At 44.3% G+C, this 16,491-nt stretch overlaps 2 protein-coding genes across 7 annotated transcripts in view; one reads left to right on the forward strand and one right to left on the reverse strand.

The window, feature by feature from the left end:
• Positions 1-288: 288 nt before the first annotated feature.
• dthd1 (death domain containing 1) overlaps positions 289-16,491 on the reverse strand; it is a 31,469-nt gene continuing 15,266 nt past the window's right edge. The window contains exons 1-11 of one of the 2 annotated variants that reach the window (XM_068308132.1): positions 9,152-9,284; positions 8,568-9,024; positions 7,560-8,037; positions 6,791-7,121; positions 6,531-6,710; positions 5,806-6,053; positions 5,573-5,728; positions 2,688-2,977; positions 1,584-1,819; positions 1,442-1,499; positions 289-1,079 (exon numbers count right to left, since the gene is read on the reverse strand). In XM_068308132.1, coding sequence (XP_068164233.1) covers positions 763-1,079; positions 1,442-1,499; positions 1,584-1,819; positions 2,688-2,977; positions 5,573-5,728; positions 5,806-6,053; positions 6,531-6,710; positions 6,791-7,121; positions 7,560-8,037; positions 8,568-9,018 — 2,745 coding nt within the window. In that variant the 5' untranslated portion in view covers positions 9,019-9,024; positions 9,152-9,284 and the 3' untranslated portion in view covers positions 289-762. Of the gene's footprint in view, positions 1,080-1,441; positions 1,500-1,583; positions 1,820-2,687; positions 2,978-5,572; positions 5,729-5,805; positions 6,054-6,530; positions 6,711-6,790; positions 7,122-7,559; positions 8,038-8,567; positions 9,025-9,151; positions 9,285-16,491 lie in introns of those variants that run through there. The other variant, XM_068308133.1, reaches the window with a different exon arrangement.
• Positions 10,815-16,491, forward strand: part of arap2 (ArfGAP with RhoGAP domain, ankyrin repeat and PH domain 2) — a 93,097-nt gene continuing 87,420 nt past the window's right edge. For 3 of the 5 annotated variants that reach the window (XR_011034407.1, XM_068308128.1, XM_068308131.1), the window contains exons 1-3: positions 10,815-11,050; positions 12,935-13,713; positions 14,393-14,466. Coding sequence is in view for 4 of the 5 variants with exons in the window: in XM_068308128.1 (XP_068164229.1) it covers positions 13,001-13,713; positions 14,393-14,466 (787 nt within the window). In the remaining variant the exon portion in view is untranslated. Of the gene's footprint in view, positions 11,051-12,260; positions 12,576-12,759; positions 12,844-12,934; positions 13,714-14,392; positions 14,467-16,491 lie in introns of those variants that run through there. The other 2 variants (XM_068308129.1, XM_068308130.1) reach the window with 2 other exon arrangements.

Here is a 16,491-nt window from a genome sequence, read left to right on the forward strand (position 1 = left end):
CAGAACCTGCTGGTTCGTCTAATTTTCCCACCAATCTGTGATCCAGGCTGAAACGACACCTCTTGTTGTCAGAGTTCATGACTCTAAATGGAGCCTAAACAGCTGCATCTCGTAGTAAAACTGATAAACCCGTGAATTTATTTGTTATACCTTGCTATACCTGACAATATCCGATATAACAGCTGGGTTAGGGTCTCCTGGATCCTGAAGTCATGCACACAGAAACTTTTAACGTAAAAAATATGGTAAGAAAACTCACACATTAAAAAATTTAATACAGGGTAAAAAAACAGTTGTTGCATCTACATGACAAAAGATATAAAACTCATCATGCTATATTTATTTTGAATCAGTTAGATATTGCTTTATAGCACATGCATAAGATAAGACGTTGATTATACTGCAGGACAAACAAGGATATAAGTTCTAATACTTCAATTTTCTAAATTCTCAGTCACACTCTGATCTCATATTTAGCTATTCCTGCTCTAAATACATCAAAAATATTTCAAGACAAGCTCAGAAATACATCGCTGGAAAATACTAATTGGATTTAACAATACAGAAAATCACATGAAAAATACAAAATTATGGCAGTTTTAGTGTCTGATACTGCTTCCTCTAAAAATTACTTTGACTCCCATCCATGCAGTAAATGACTCACAGCTCAATTCTGACCCCTTGTGGATCAGACAACGCGTTACATAAACAAATATGGCAGTCGCAGCATTGAACAAGCTGCTTGTTGTGTGACTTCTACTTTTAAAGCTCCTTTGTCTTAGGGTCCTGTCTGGCGGCTAAAGCCTGTCGCACCAGGAGCTCCCCGGCCAGATCCGGCCGACCGCTCTTAGCCAGGCAGTGGGCCAGCTGGGAGGCCTTGGGCTGGTGCGTGGAGGCAGGAAGGCCTCTTCTCCACATGGCCAGGGCATGAAAGGCGTGGGTGGACGGGTTGTTCCCAGATCGGAGCTTCGCCAGCTGAGCGGCACTACGACGAAGACGTAGGGAGAGGACCAAGAGAGAGACTTCTTCCTCCGATAGCTGCTCAGACAGCCAGAGAAGAAGAGAGTCTGACAGGAAGTCTATGGATGGGAACGATTGGGATAGTTTTAAAATGCCACAGATTTTATAAGCATCAGCTGTAAAGTTCTGACTATTTCAGAGCATACTGTACAGACTAAAGGTAACAATTCAGGTAAAATAAAGGCCAGTTTGTAAAAAGTGCAGCATTTCCTTGGGTATACATTGAATTGGAAGTAAAAAGTAGCATAAATTGCAAAGCCTCAAGTAAATACCTCAAAACAAAATGCCTAAAGTTACCTGTCCAGTCAAATGGATTGTTTCTGAGTCTTATAAATGTCACTGTCACTGTCACTGTCACTTTGTCACTGTGGTTGGTAAGGATTGACTTTGCGTTGGCCAACAAAGACATTGAAGCACCAACCTGTCTCCTCACATAACTTCACCCGCGTTAGAGCGGGCCGGTTGATGGTTCTGGCTTTCTGAAACAAATCAGAATAGAATGTTCTTGTTGTCTTTCATTGTGAAGCCCATCCTTGAACAGGAAGTAGAGCTCATTGACTTACCTTGGGTAAAGTTAAAGGCAGCTTGCAGACGGGATTTTCTAGAAACTTGGCATCCGGTGGTTCTTGTCTGTCGACACGTCTCTCCAGCTGATCTCTGGTGACCTTATGGAAGGTAAGCGTGCCTTTGTAGTGAGGTGAGCTATAATTCCCAAAGGGATCCACCTCCTTCAGATGCACCAACAGGTGATTTGTCTGCTGATTGTGGAAGGTGATAGCCTTGGGGTAGTTCTGAATGCCTGGAGGAAATGGGACATCTGATCAAACACACCTGAAGTTAAACACACAAACATTCCTCTGGTTGTTTGTTTAACATACCAGCATTCATGTTATTATGTGGTCTACGTCCATGATGCCAAAAGCAGAAGACACACCCGTTCTTTAATCTTAAACCTGATGACTTGTCTTCATTGGTTTTGATTTTGCATTATGCAGAAAACGCCAAATAATCTTTGCATCACTGTGAACTTGCCAAAGGAAATATTCCTGAAAATCTGTTCATATTGATTGATAAATATTTTTCTGAGTCCCTTCTTTCAGTTATTGGACGAGGAATTGGACAAAGCTGTATTGACTACATGAACATGCTAGCATTGTAAATATGGCTGTAAATGGATGTGACAGTGACAGATTGGAATGCCATTAGTGCTACAAGGTTCTAAATGGGTTATGAATGCAAAAAATCTCAAACATTATACAAATAAAAAATTGGCATTGTGCTGCAAGTGTACTTAAACTGTGAATCATCCTCAAACAAAGAGGATACTTTTCTTTCATGCCAATCCCTGTTGAGGTATTTCACTGGATTATTGAAAATGGTTATCGGTTTTGGGCATCTGAGGCAGATTAATAATGTTGCTGAACAACTTCACAGTCTTTCCAGATCTATCTATCAATCGTAATCTATCTATCTATCATAATGCGAAACAGGAAGTGCCCTTTGGGACGTTAAGTTCAAGGGAAACTGAGAAACTCATGTGTTTAGCTAGCCAACTAGCTGGATGAGCAAGTGTTTTGTCTTTTAGTCTTTTGTAGGTAAAGGTTGACTTGATTCAACTTTTTTTTTTATCAATTCCTTCTGATCAGTGAACGAGTCTCATTCCGTACCCGTGGAGGTGATGTTCCCCCCAAAACGGAGCACCAGCTGATCTCCTTCACACATGGAGATCTCTGTGGAGGTCTGGAGGAGGCCGCTGTGGCCCTGGGCTCGTAGCTTGGACAACTCCCAGCCGAGGTCCCTGCTGGGCAAAGCCGCCACTAGGACAACGTGGGGTCTGTCCGGCCTCCGCTGGAGGACCACGGTCACTGCGTGGTGGCAGATCGACTCCCCCAGCGCCTCCGCCAGGGAAACAAGATGACAAGACTCTGGTGGAGACAGGAGGCGAACCACCAGGAGCCTGAGAGGAGGAACAGGACAGACTGGAAGTCAGAGAATGACGAGAAGGAAAACTGAGTTCACAGATTACATAAAGGCTCAACACATGATTACTGTGGAGAGCCATGCAGACTCAACGCTGATTAATATTTAATCCATAATATCCACTGTACATATTATTCCAAGGGAAGTCTTTAAATGAGATGTAGAGAATTAGAAAAGTTTGCTCCTTAAAACTATTTTTTAAGCCTAAAAACAAATTAAGTGAAAGGTCTTATTGTCTCACACTTGTTTAGAGTTTTTAGCATGTGCTCATGTTGTGACGTAGCAATGCTAAAGCCTGGAATTCAAGGCATTTGGGCCCCTTTATCCAACAGCTTTGACCACCTTATGTAAAGAAAAGCTTTCTTTAAACTTAGTTGTAGTATTCCACATTTCTTTTCTACCACGCTGTGTTTTAAACTCAACGTCTGATTGAAAGGGAGGTACTGTTAGCATCAAAACCCCAGCGACGAGGAAACCAGGTGCATGAGCGGTGAGTACTGCAGATGAAGCGGGTGAAGCGTTTATATGACTTATACATACAAATAATATTTGAGCCGAAAGTAGTGCAGTAATCCCTCGCTTATTCACGCTTCAAGATGCACGGCTACACTACAATGACTTTTCTTTAATACAAAAGTGCTTTAAACAGTTCATCAGAGTGTGAGAAAAGGTAATACAGATAGAAAGTGGTTTAATATCAGTATGGGGAGGGTTCATAAATGTTTAAATTATTGTAAATAATGAAATAGTTTGTTGCTACATCGCGGAATTTCATTTTTTGCAGGTGGTTCCTGGAACGCATTAACCAGGAGTGACAAGGGGATACTAATGAGATGTTAACATTAAGATTTTATACTGTAACCGAACACTAGAAATTAAAATGGGAAATTAAGATGCAATAAATGTCATAGTGAAACAGATTTTTTAAGTCATGAGAGGTAAATAAAATAATTTTATTTGAGGAATTCTCAATAATTTTTCGACACGGAGTCTCGAGAAGGTAACGTAACCTAAAACCACCTTCACTTATCCTAAATACGTAAATTACTGTATGACAAATATTATAAATTTGCTTAAACACATGTCCTATTGTAGATCTGTGTTGATTCTCGCAGCTTCATGTTGAAGTTTTCCAAAGAGCTCATCATCCACAAGTAAGAATCTCTAGTTATCAGTAGAATATGAGGTATTTGGCCCAAATGCAAAGTCATAATCGATATTTCTTTGCCCCGTTGATGGTCAGGAGCAATGTCCTCCTCCTCCTCTACGCCGCTGGGGGCCTCCTGATGATCTCTGGTGGGGTGGATGTGGCTGTAATGACCGTCCAGCACCCCGACAACCTGTGGCGCCTCTCACACGTCCTCATGAGACTCGTGGGTTTGCGCCATCAGATACAAGCTGTGAGAAACCTTCAGGTGTGATTGTTCATCTAAAGGGGAATATTATAATCGCTCCAATTATTAATAATGTTGTTTTCTGCGTTTCACGTAGCCCAACTCCGTGGTAAAACGGAAACGACTTTACGTCACTGACAGGTGTTGAGCTGTGACTCAGTTTTCCTTTTAATCAATTGGTTTATTTTTTTGCTTTGGACAAATTCCAGCAAATATTGTCTCCTGTTCTTCATATTTACACAGTCTTCTTCATCTGACGGTAGCAACGTGCCATTTCAACGTTTTCTTCTGGTTTCCTGCGTCCGCTATGTGGCTAACAACCCCACAGGCGACTCCTGCCGACCGCGTCTTGACCAGGAGGTAGACGATCTCGTGAAACTGTCTTGGTTTTGCTTCTTCTGTGCTTCCTGAAAGTATTTTCTTTCTTGTTTTCAGGTGCAGGATCCATTACATCCTAATTTGTGCTGGGAGCGGCCAGGCCGTTCTGACATTGTGCGTCGGTTCCGGTAACAAGATGAAAACCTACTATCCTGAAAATCATCTGCTGTGGTTGCTTGACTTTAGCAGCAAGACTGTAGCCCCAGGAGATCAGGTGAGAGACATCATTCGTCTTTGACATGTTTCTGTTATGCTGAGAAGGGTGTTTTTTTGATAAACTACTGTATTACTTTCAGATTTTTCTCTTACTGGGAGGTAAAACTGGACAAATCCGCCCAGGATCCAACACGAATCAGCCGAGGAGACTGACCCTGGGCCTGTCTGTCCTGTCTGTAGTCTTACTTTGGATGTCTCTGCCTTACATTGTGATTTTTGCTCTGATCTGCGTGGGTTGGAACGTGTACCGCCAGTATTTCAGCAAGACCTGAGCTTCAACTGTTTGTTTTGTTGCCTGACCTGAAGAAAACCCAAGCTTTTATATGGAATTTGCTGCAAGGCTCAATATTTTCACCTAAATGTCTTTGTGTTGCTTCCAAATAGTCCAGAGCTGCAGAAAAGCTTCTTACAAGACCAGTAAACCTGATTACCTCTCGCCTCCCTGCAGCAGCTCCTTGTTAGCTCTAGTATTAAATCCAGTATTCTATAGTAATGTCTGACAGTTCTGTTCTGGTTGTCTTGAATAAAGTTGAACCTCTTGTCCTATTCTACTGATCCACTTGCATTTTAAAAGATTTGCAGACCTGTCAAAGATCTCGGTCAGCTCCAGGGACACCAGCCCTTTCTTCTGGCTCCTGACTGTGACGTCCTCCAGGACGCTCCACAGCTTGTCCCTCCAACCCAGAGCGATCAGGACCTCGTCGGACACCTCCTTATTCTTTACGGACCCAACCAGGATTCTGACGGATGAAACCCGTTAGTGTACAAACACAGTTCCACCTGCTTTGTTCTGCACAACAAAGAGACCACAACTCACCCCCTTCTGGCCGACACAGGTCGATCCCATGGAGGACCAACTTGGTGATCTTGCGCCTCCCCTCGCCCCCTCGTTTGCCTCTTCTTCTCGGGGTTTGGGGGGCAGGGCAGGACGAGGGTCAGGGGTCTCTTCAGGGGCTGAGAGGTTGGGTGGGAGAGGTAAAGCAGCGGGCTGGTAGATGCTACCGAATGATAGGAATCACTTCTAGACTTGACTGAAGCCAAAGTACCGGCATCTACAGGCTGGATCTGGGGCGGACGAAGAAACAGATGTTCAGGATTATGCAGGCAGTGGTTTGAACAACAGAAAAACAAATCCTGTGTGATATAAAAGTGTTGCTTTTCACTCTTTCCTCCAGCCGACAGCTTGCTGTTTTATATCAGATAGACATGCAGAGGTGGAGCCGTTGGCTTCCGATGTAAAATCAAGAGACCACCTGCTGTGACGAAGCTACTTCACCATGACTGGACTCGCAAGTGGCATCAGCTGTTTGTTTTCCGAAGAAAATATCTGTGAAAAATCAACTTCAACTACTTTTCCTTCTCTTGTCAATCCTTTTTTGATCATTAAAGGCTTGATTGCAGACTGGTATTGAAGTTTTGATCTGTTTCTTGATCCCGTTCCCTCAAGACTCGATAAATCAGTTGGGTGGACCTGGGATTGCTGCTGTAACACACTTGTCAAACAGGAGACAGTGGAATAGCCATTAAATCACACTACTATACCATAGTTTGTGCCATTACTGGAGCTGTGAAGGATCCTGGCAAGTAGTTGAGACATATCCGGGGGTCCATGGGGAGCTTCAGTGACAACCCCCTTATAGGAATTGTGTAGTTTTCTCTTTTTAGACACAATACCACTGCAAGCAGACCGAATGAGTACACCCTCACTTCTGCAGACGGACCCTGACAGAAACAAAATGTTTGAAAGATATCTTCATGTATACAACATTGAAAGAGTAAGACGGTAGTTTTTAATTCTTTACCCTTTGCCCTTTGTGCATCCCCTCCGTTGTCACTGGGGTGACATAACTTGACCTCCCCTCTTCGTCGACTATCTTCACCACGATATCCCTGTAGTTTCCACGGTAATGCATGCAGAAGGGCACGACCACGGTCACGGGGAAGTGGACGGCAGCTCCGTCCTGAGCGGCGATCCGGATCACCCTGCTGACCAGCTCCTCCGAGCCGCTCACCATCAGGAAGCTCAGACTGTCGACTGTGTCGCACCTCAGGGCGTCGGCCATGCCTGGAGGGGCTCTGATCAGGCAGGCAGGAGGTGACCCTGAATGTTCGTCCTCCTGGTGGCCGGTCAGTCTGGAAGTTGACAAATTTTCAACAACTTCCTGAAACATTTTGCGCAAGAGTTGAGTTACAGCTTGTTATAAACCTCTGCAGACAGTTTGCTTCGGTATCACGGAGGATGAATGAGGGTAGAGATGAAGGTAGAACTGCAAATCATCTCCAGACTCAGAGGATGGACCTGCATGAGTCACTGCCTCTCAAATCCATTATGCACAAGTGGAAGCAAAATGAATGACTCCTCTTTGACAAGTGGAATATTACAATAATGTTTTGCCTTAAGCTACAGCATTTTTCATTTTAAATTTTTACTTTAAATGATAGTGGATTCCATAACAGTCACATACCAGAGGAGCTGGACCCAACTGATACTGTATAGAATGGATTCATGTGGCCTTTTCTATGACTTCCAGGGCAAAACTCGGAAAAATGAGGCGATTTTTGTCATCTTACCCAACTGTGATCCATTCTTCATTTGTCTCCTCTTTGGTCTTGACGTTTTCATTTGTCTCTTCACAGAGATCTGTCTCATGTTGGTAAGAAACCAAATCTTCTTCATTGCTCCCTGGACCACTGACCACAGGTTCTTGTCCTGTCTCTTCCACTTCGTCGAGTTCAGAAGTATTGAATCTGGAGGCAGATGTTTGCTCTGCGTCTGGTGATAGCATTGTTTGAGTTTGATCCACGCCCTGCTCGGACTCATATTGTACCGGGTCATTGGCGCTCAGGTCGTCATTCCCATAATGCTCAGCTGCCTTAGGATATCTAGTCTCCTGGGTTGAGACTTCCTCCTCTTTGCATAACTTGAGGATTTCTTCCTCCATCTTGGATATGATCTTGTTGAGTGTTTCTATCATGTTCTGAACGTCTTCCTCAACACTCAGCAAAGCGTCGCTGAAGTCTGAACCAGGTGTAGCTTCACATACTGTATCTGAAACACAACGGACATGTTCGGCAACGGTGAGGAGATTCCATCTCCAGACCTCATTTTAAATAGTAAGACCATTTGTAACAAACCATAATCGACATTTAATGGATTAAGATAAGCAAGATAACATCGGACTTTATTGATCCCTGGGGGAAAATTACGGCAGCTAGATAAACAATTGGTTTCTCTTTAGTTTTTTGGAACTGGCGTGTTGATTTGGCAATCTGTGGCACTCCACCTTTTCACTTATTTCACTGACAGCCAGTTCTTTAGCTCACATCCTAGAGTCAATTTAGGATAACACTTTTTTTTTGTTGTGGGAGGAAGCCGAAGAACATACAGAGAACCCAGCATGGGGAAAAGTCCTGGGTAAATTTGAACCCAGGACCTTCTTGCCCCGAGTCAACAGTGCAACTCCAAAGTATTTCTCCCAATATTTTGCCCTCCTCTGAATGCATTTACAGAATTTTCCAGTTCCTTACAGCCTCCCAAAACTCTCAGAGAGATGTGATTCGTTGGATCAACTCCAGTACCTGTTGTTGATGGATGCTGCTCATTCTCGCCCCCTGCTGGAGACACGCCCAACATGCGTGAACATTTCCCAAACGCTTCCCTCCACGCCATCAGTCTGTCTGAATGCAAAAGCCCCAACTCCCTCAGCACCCTCAGAACTTCCTGCTTGTAACCCTTCTCCTTGCACTCGTCCTCAACAGATCCCCCCCTCTCGTCGTCTTTCTTCTCACGTTCTGCTGGACTGAGCATCCCTTCTTCTCCTCCTCCTGGTGTCTCCATTCCCTCACAGCCTCCTGGTCCTTCTCCTGAGTGTTTCCTTCCAGCTCCATCTTGATGACGCCTGTCGTGTCTGACAGCTTCTAACCCCCGAATAGTTTCAGCCAGCGTGATGAGGAGACTGTCTTCCTTCCTCCTGCCGTCAAGAGACTTCAATTCATCCGTTCGTTCGGTCTGGTGCAGATTTTCATCCATGCTGAGCTGAAATACACATCAAGTGTCAAAAACATCTCATCTACCCTGTTTGCTCTCCCCATTTCAGTCCATTTTACACCTAAAAAAAGAAATTCAATCCTTAAACAACCAAATACATTCCATTCCTACCTACCTACTTTGATATTTGACGCTGAAGCCCCCCAGTCCACTGTGTCCTTGGCACTAACTGTACACTGTTGCTGTGTACAGCTTTTCTAGTTTAGAAGCCAATGCTGTATTTCTATGGCTGCCAGCAGTAAAACGTGTTGCCAAGGTGAACTCGGAGGCGTGGCGGGAAGGGACAAAAGAGTCCAGGAGATTCACAGGAAGACATAGTGTCGTCCAGCAGGCATCCCATCCCTCTCTGCTGTTCTTCCATCACTCATTTTACTGCCTGAACGTAAAGACAGGAGCTCATTAACTTCACATACTGTTCAGAGAACAAGCGAAGGTTTACGATGAGATGTTTTGACAGCATGTTCCTGAATCACGATGTCTGCAATAGCTGGAGAGCAACAAGCTTTGTTTGGGGGACCAAAGCACAAAAATGTTAGTCTTATACATTACTAACATCTGTATTATTAAACATATATAAACATATATGATTGTAGTGGATTGTACTGGACTACATAAAGTATTCTCAATTTTAGGTACTTCATACACCACCGGTTTAGTGAAAAGTAAAGCACTGCAGCATTCTTTAAGATCATTGTAGATCATTAAGGTAACTGATCTATGAGACTAGAATAGCCACATTTCATAGCTCCCCCAAATATTGTAAATTATTCACCCGAAAACAAGTGAATGTTCCAAATTAAAGCATTGTGAACAAAGTGTTCTGATACTCCAGCTCACCTCTGATGACCCACTGTTTATTCCTTTTCTGTCTTATTTCTAAACTGGCGCTACCGCAATCTGTCGCCATCATGTGGCTGATTTGGAGTACTGCACTTTATGATCTCATTATGTAGAGGTATTGAAAAGAAACCAAAATATTAAATGTCTTTTCTGGATCAATAACTTTAAGTAGAAGGCTCATTTCGTCAGTTATATTTCTATCTTACAGCTAATACCTGAAAAAAGTTGTTTTGTTTGTGAATCACTGCCAACACAAGTGTCGAATTTTTAATAGAAAGGATCACAATTATCACCACATTAAAGTGGTCAAATTGGGTCAATAATGGCAAATGAAAGAAAAAATTGAATCTTTTTCCCATCATAACAACTTCATTGATAGTGTCAGCCAGCCTCTGCATTCCTGTCTCCTGAACGTGTTTTCCTGGCCTGTGGATCAAGCTGGGACATGCACATATTCCTCCACTTCTCTGCTTTTATCCATCACTCAGGAGCTCCAAAGAACTCTCCTTTCACATTACAGCCGCAACCTGAGTTAAAAGAGAACGAAATTCCTCTTACACCAGGAGAAGTATAGAAACATTTTCATATTGAGAAGAACAGGAGAATAAGGCATCTTTGATTTGGTACAAATAAAGCAGAGTGAAATGCACACAGACGTCCTTTCATCCGAACAGAAACTGTCAGTATTCATTTGTTCAGTCATCTACTCCCGACCGGATGAATAAAATGCGTCAGCATGTCTTTCCGCCACCTGTAATAAAAAATCGATGCAGGCCATCAATTCCTACAACAAATAGAATTTCAAACCACACAACTGTGAGTTTTAAACAAAAGAAACGGAATGTTTCGCGGTTAAAACGTGAAACTCGCCAGGTGGGCGTGGCAGAGCTCTACACCCACACCTGGAGGACGTGGACGGACGTGAAACAGGTGAGGAGCCCGGGGAAACGGTGCGACGTAAATCTGGACGGAGAGCCGTTTATTGAAGCACAGGTAAACCCGGACCACCGGCGTGATGACGTCATCACGCCACCGACCCGGGCTGGCACGCGGCTGACGGAGCCATCTTAGTGTGGCGACCCCCCCGGGATGTTAGCACCGCTCCGACGCACCCACCGGGGGCTCACCGTGAGTTTTAACGGGCGGGAGGAGAGGACGAACGGACACCGGGAAGGTAACGAGAGGCGACGTCACTCCGGTGTTTGTTTGTTTGTTTGTTTATGTCTCGTTATGTTTACGAGTGTTCACCTGCTTTTATTCTAATTATCGGGAAAACTAAAGAACACCTCTGTCTGTTTCCACTGAAACAACAACAACAACAACAACAACAACAACAACAACAACAACAACCGGGACGGTTTATAAAAAAGTTTATTAATGTTTTTTAATGTAAGTTTTTAATGACTTTGTACAATAATTTTAGAACGAGTGATTCTTGAATCTCAAATTAATAGGAAAAAAACCCACAACAATGAAGTTGGCCTTTGCTCGTGGAGGGCTGGACCAGGTATTAAAAGTAGGCGTGTAGGAATGGTTCAGTTCTCTGACTCACCTGTGGAATGGGATCAGGTGGGAGGGGCCCTACGTCACATCTCTCTTGTGCATGGCCCTTTGTTTAGATGTGTGGTAGTTACGTTTAATGCAGTATGACGTCATCACGCACCCGGTCTTACGGTCCCTGTCCCCCCATGTGGCATGTGTTCGGCTTTCCTGTAGAGCACATGTGGCAAACTCAAGGCCCGGGGGCCAAATGTGGCCCGCCAGAGCATAGAAAGGTCAGAGTGTCAAAAAATAAATAGATTTTTAAAAAAGTATGCTCTGACCAAAAACTACATTTCCCACAATGCACAAAAACGTTGTGATCAAAGTTAATGTCCTAACTTGTGTCTGATGTCATTTTTCTTTATTGATTGATAGTTTGATCCTTGATTGATGGAGTTCTGTGGGTTTAATAACCTGACAAATGAAAAGGATTTATGTTAGAACAGAGAAACAAACAAACATGTTTTTTCTGTCTGACTGTAATGTTTGGAACTTAAATAAATAATAAATTATTAAAAATTATTAACATAAAGGAGTATGTTACAATACATTGAGTTACATTTACATTTACATTTATTAGTTATGTGTGTGTGTGTGCGTGTGCGTGTGTGTGTGTGTGTGTGTATAAAGGCTTTGGCGCGTGTCATTGCTGGCTGTTTTCCAGTGCAGGTCCTTGCCTGTTAATGCTGCTCTGCACAGCTGGGCTATTGTTTATAGCTGTGTTATTTGTGGGACACAAAAGTGTGATTTTTTAAACACTTTTGGGCAAAAAGTGTTTAAAAAATCCCTCACACTAATAGAATCATTCAACTCATAGAATAAGCTAAAGTAAATGTGTTTATTTTGTTTTGGTTGTGTTTGTGTGCATTATGTCGTCACATGCATGCTGCAAGCGACTGGATCTTGTGTGTTTGAAAGAAGAAGTAACACCTCAGTTTGCTGCACGTCTGCAACCCAAAGGAGAAGTAGGCATGACAAGATGTTGATGCATCCTGTGAGCTCGAAGTGTGAGAGAACAGTTCTCCACACAAGTCGTCCATGCTTGACTTGAACAAGAAGGTGTGGAATTGTTTGTTCAAGAGTTAACACCAGCAGGTTTCTGTGCACGTTGCTCCTCGGTCAGCCGGATATATCATTCAAAAATATCCCATGTGAAGGTAAATAATATTTGAGGCATGATGTTCGGTAGATGTTCAGTTAACATCTTGGGTACGACAAGAACCCCACAGCAAACCTCGCTTTCAGCTGCTATTTCATCAGGGCTGTTACTGTTTCCTGCTGTTTCACGTGCGTGTTGCAAGGTTGTGTGTGATTTTGGTTTTCTTGCACTTTTGCTGTTATTCTGAACGTACGGTACACACATGGAGATAATTTCAGAGAGAGTTTAAAGTGAATGGACGGTTAAATATGTGTGTGGATCTGAAGGTACCTCCAGCAGACGCTTTTCCAAAGGTGAAAATAGGAAATGGAATATTTAATTTAATTTAAATGTTTTTTCTTCTTCTGTGTGTCACAGGTCAAAGGTGAGACACTAGATCCACGGAAGCTTCTCCTGATGCTCCAGCGGTGAAACGTGAGCATCATGTCGGCGCCTCCACCGCCCAGCCTGGAGATGGAGGAGTGGTTGTTTCACCTCCGTCTGCCCCAGTACGCCCCGTGTTTCCAGCAGGGAGGCTACGAATCGCTGCAAGACTGCAAGGACCTCACGGAGGAGCGCCTCCTGGAGCTGCAGGTGCTGCCCACCGGCCACCGCAGACGCATCCTCCGGAGTTTGGAAGCACTTGGGGTTATTCTGGAAGGCGATGAAGAGGGAGGGAAGCAGCGGAGGAAGCCTTGGCCAAACCCAAAACACGTCTTGGTGGATAAAAAAAGGGTGAGCTCATTCCAGCACCGCCAGCCAAAGGACAGGGAGTACGATCTGGAGGGGAGTCAGACGTTACCTCCAGGAGCACATCTGGCAGAAGAAACGGAGGACGTTCCTGAGAACGTCCTAACGTCCATTAACGAACACGCCGCCATCCCCGCCTCGCTGTCATCCTGCAGCAGCAGCAGCGAGTCTCTCTCCATCTCTGAAACGCCTTTGGACTGGGACGACCCCCCCCCGTCGGACGCCGGCTCCATCCCTCGTCCCGCTGAGGACATCGGGGGCTTTAGTGGTGAAATGGTGGAAAACGACATCTACGGGACGCAACCCGGCTTCACGCTGGCTGCAGGTTCCAAACTGACCCGCTCCTACCGCCTGAGACACCGGCCCGTCCCGGACATCCCAGACCAGACGGAGACGCTCCAGACCAGGTAGAGCCGCACTCTCACAGGAGATGTTGGACACTGGGACCAGTTCTGGTTCGCTTTAAGAAACGTATCCCTGTCTTCTGTTCGTTCGTACGATACGCTAACCGGCTGCTGTTGCTAACTGAGCTAACATCAGGTGATATGTTTTCATCCAGCTAGAGAACAAATACAGTAATCCCTCACTTATTAAAGAAACACTTTCCTTTTACACAAAAGTGCTTCAAACAGTCTATCAGAGTGTTTTAAAGGTGATACAGATAGAAGGTGGTTTAATATCAGTATGGGGGGGTTCATAAACGTTTAAATGACCCTAAATAAGAAAATAAATAGTTTGTCGCTATATTGCGGAATTCTGTTTTTCACGGGTGGTCCTGGAACGCATGAACAGCGAGTAGCGAGGGATTACTGTATGGATTTTGTCCCAAATTATGTCTGTGTGAAGCCTGGCTCGCTGTGGCCTCATTCTCTGTATTCCTATCCGTCAGCTAGCAGCACAAATCTCACATTTTCATGCTGCATTAGCCTGCACATTTTTTCCCTGTAATACTACACATTTTTGAACTTTTCAACTGGTAAAGTAACTTCCAGAGTCTATATAGCGAAGGCCTTTACATCTAAATGCTGTTATTTTCCCATGTGCTGCATCGGTGGTTCTGATTGGTTGATACTTCCTCTTCCTCAGGAGCGCCCCACCAGCCAGCCCCGAACACCTCGCCGGCTCAGAGGGTCTCGGCGGTGCAAACAGCACACAGAAAGGTACACAGTCTTTCAGCCACAGCCGCTTCATCTCTGCCATGAATATTTCATTCGGCAGCGGAGTCAGCGCCGCTCCTGTTTGCCCGGATGAAAGAAAGCAGCGGAGACGGGGGTGGCACGTCGGTGGGTTGGGGTGTTTGGCAGCTGCATCGTGGGAAACGGCGTCGCCCCGTTTCATAGGGAATACGCTCCCTCACATCTCGTCCCTCAGTGTCAACTCACTGTTTATTTGTGTCGCCTGGTTTCCCAAAGTTTTTTTTTGTTGGTTAAACTTGGCCCACGACACGGTGGCATGTCGTACAACCAGTACAAATGCTTGATAGGTCTTCCCTCCTCCCTCTGCTGGATTCGTTGGGCTTCGTCGTCGCTCGTGTCTCATCTGAGAAACTACATGAGCTGCTTTTGAGCCGAGGCGGATGTGTTCTCCCAGGATTATGAGGAGCTTCTCCGTGACGACAGTCGCTATGAATACGTGTCAGGTTTTCCCACAGATTGACAACGTGTCTGTATCAGGGACGGATGAAGCACCTGCGTTACAGCTTATAATCTGTTCCAAATCGCTGAAAGAATGCACTAGATATTTTTTACATAGCAGCTTATTCCTCCTTGTTATTTTCGTGTTGGCCTTCAAACACATTTGACCAACTCTCCTCGCTTTCCCCTTCAATTTGCCCTCCCCAGCCCAACTGAAACATACGTCTGGTTTCTCTTCACCATATCCTCCTCGTCTCGTCTCTCTCCTTCTATATCTGGCCTCTTGACATTCTTTGTCAGCAGGATGTCTTATAAAGTTGCCCAAGAACCGCAAGTTCTGTATTTTTTTCACTCAGCATAGTTTTCACAACAGCAGGTGAGACGTGATTGAAACCCAACAGGAGAGGTGACAACCATTTGGTAAATATATTCCCTTTGCAGTAGTTTTTTTGGCAACCCAGATAAGTGTCATATTTGTAGTGCGATACCTGTGTGTTTTTTTCATATAAATTGTATTATCTGTCATTTTCACCTTTTATTATGTGGTTTTGACAGGAAATGCAGGAGAATAAAGGGGAAGGCATGCAGGAAGTGGCCACTGATAGGACCCATCTGACTTAATATACACATTTACATTAATTAGCTGTAGGTGATGATGATATTGTGGCAGATGATGTTGAATAATCTCATTAATGCATGTGAAGCAGCGGTTAAAAAGCCTCTTTTGGTTTCTATTTATTTATAAAGAGACCGTTTCTCCTGCAGTCAACAAATCAACAGTTTTATGTCCATTTTCTACACCCCCCCCCCTCTCCTCTGTTCTTAGTTCCTTCCCTGTAGCATGTACCTGTACTTCAGGAGTCTCTAGGTAAGCCTTGTTTTTCCCACTTTTCGTCTGAGTGGAACAAGACAGACAGTCAGACCGGAGTGAAGCAGAGACAGTGAGGTGGGCTGGGAGGAGAGGAAGAGGAGATGGATGCAAAGCAGGAAGACAGGAAGCCGAGTCGGTCCCCGAGCAGGGAAACGGGGAGCAGCTTCTCCCCTCACAGCGAGGTCTAGCAAGGCGTTTTTGACACATTATTCTACCCAAGCATATTTGAAGAGTTTACTGTGAGATGAGATACCTAACTTGAAACGGCGTGCACCGTAGGCTCCCCGAATGATCGGTTCAGCAAACCCCCCCCCCCCAAAAAAAAACGTGCTATTAGACGCCAGCAGAATTTTAATTAACGCCCCCACACCTCCTCCTGAAAGTTTCTTTCACAACAGAAATCTCATTGAGAAAACACTCGTCTGTCTGGAGCTTCAGCAGCAGATGGAAGAATTATTCAGAATAATTCAGTGGTTTTAAAAAATGCCAAGAGTTACAATCGAAAGTCTGCTTTTTAAGGCCAAGGGCTGGAAACGATTGTTGGTGACGTGTTTGCAGACACGACCTTCAGACCGACACATTTATAACTTGCTTGTGAAACTTGTGCTAAATATTAATATCATATATTTTTATATGCCTGTGCCAAAGGGAAAATTCTCATGTAAAATAATTTTTTAGAT

The sequence above is a fragment of the Antennarius striatus genome, chromosome 23, assembly GCF_040054535.1.
Source record: "Antennarius striatus isolate MH-2024 chromosome 23, ASM4005453v1, whole genome shotgun sequence".
Classification (NCBI taxonomy): domain Eukaryota; kingdom Metazoa; phylum Chordata; class Actinopteri; order Lophiiformes; family Antennariidae; genus Antennarius; species Antennarius striatus.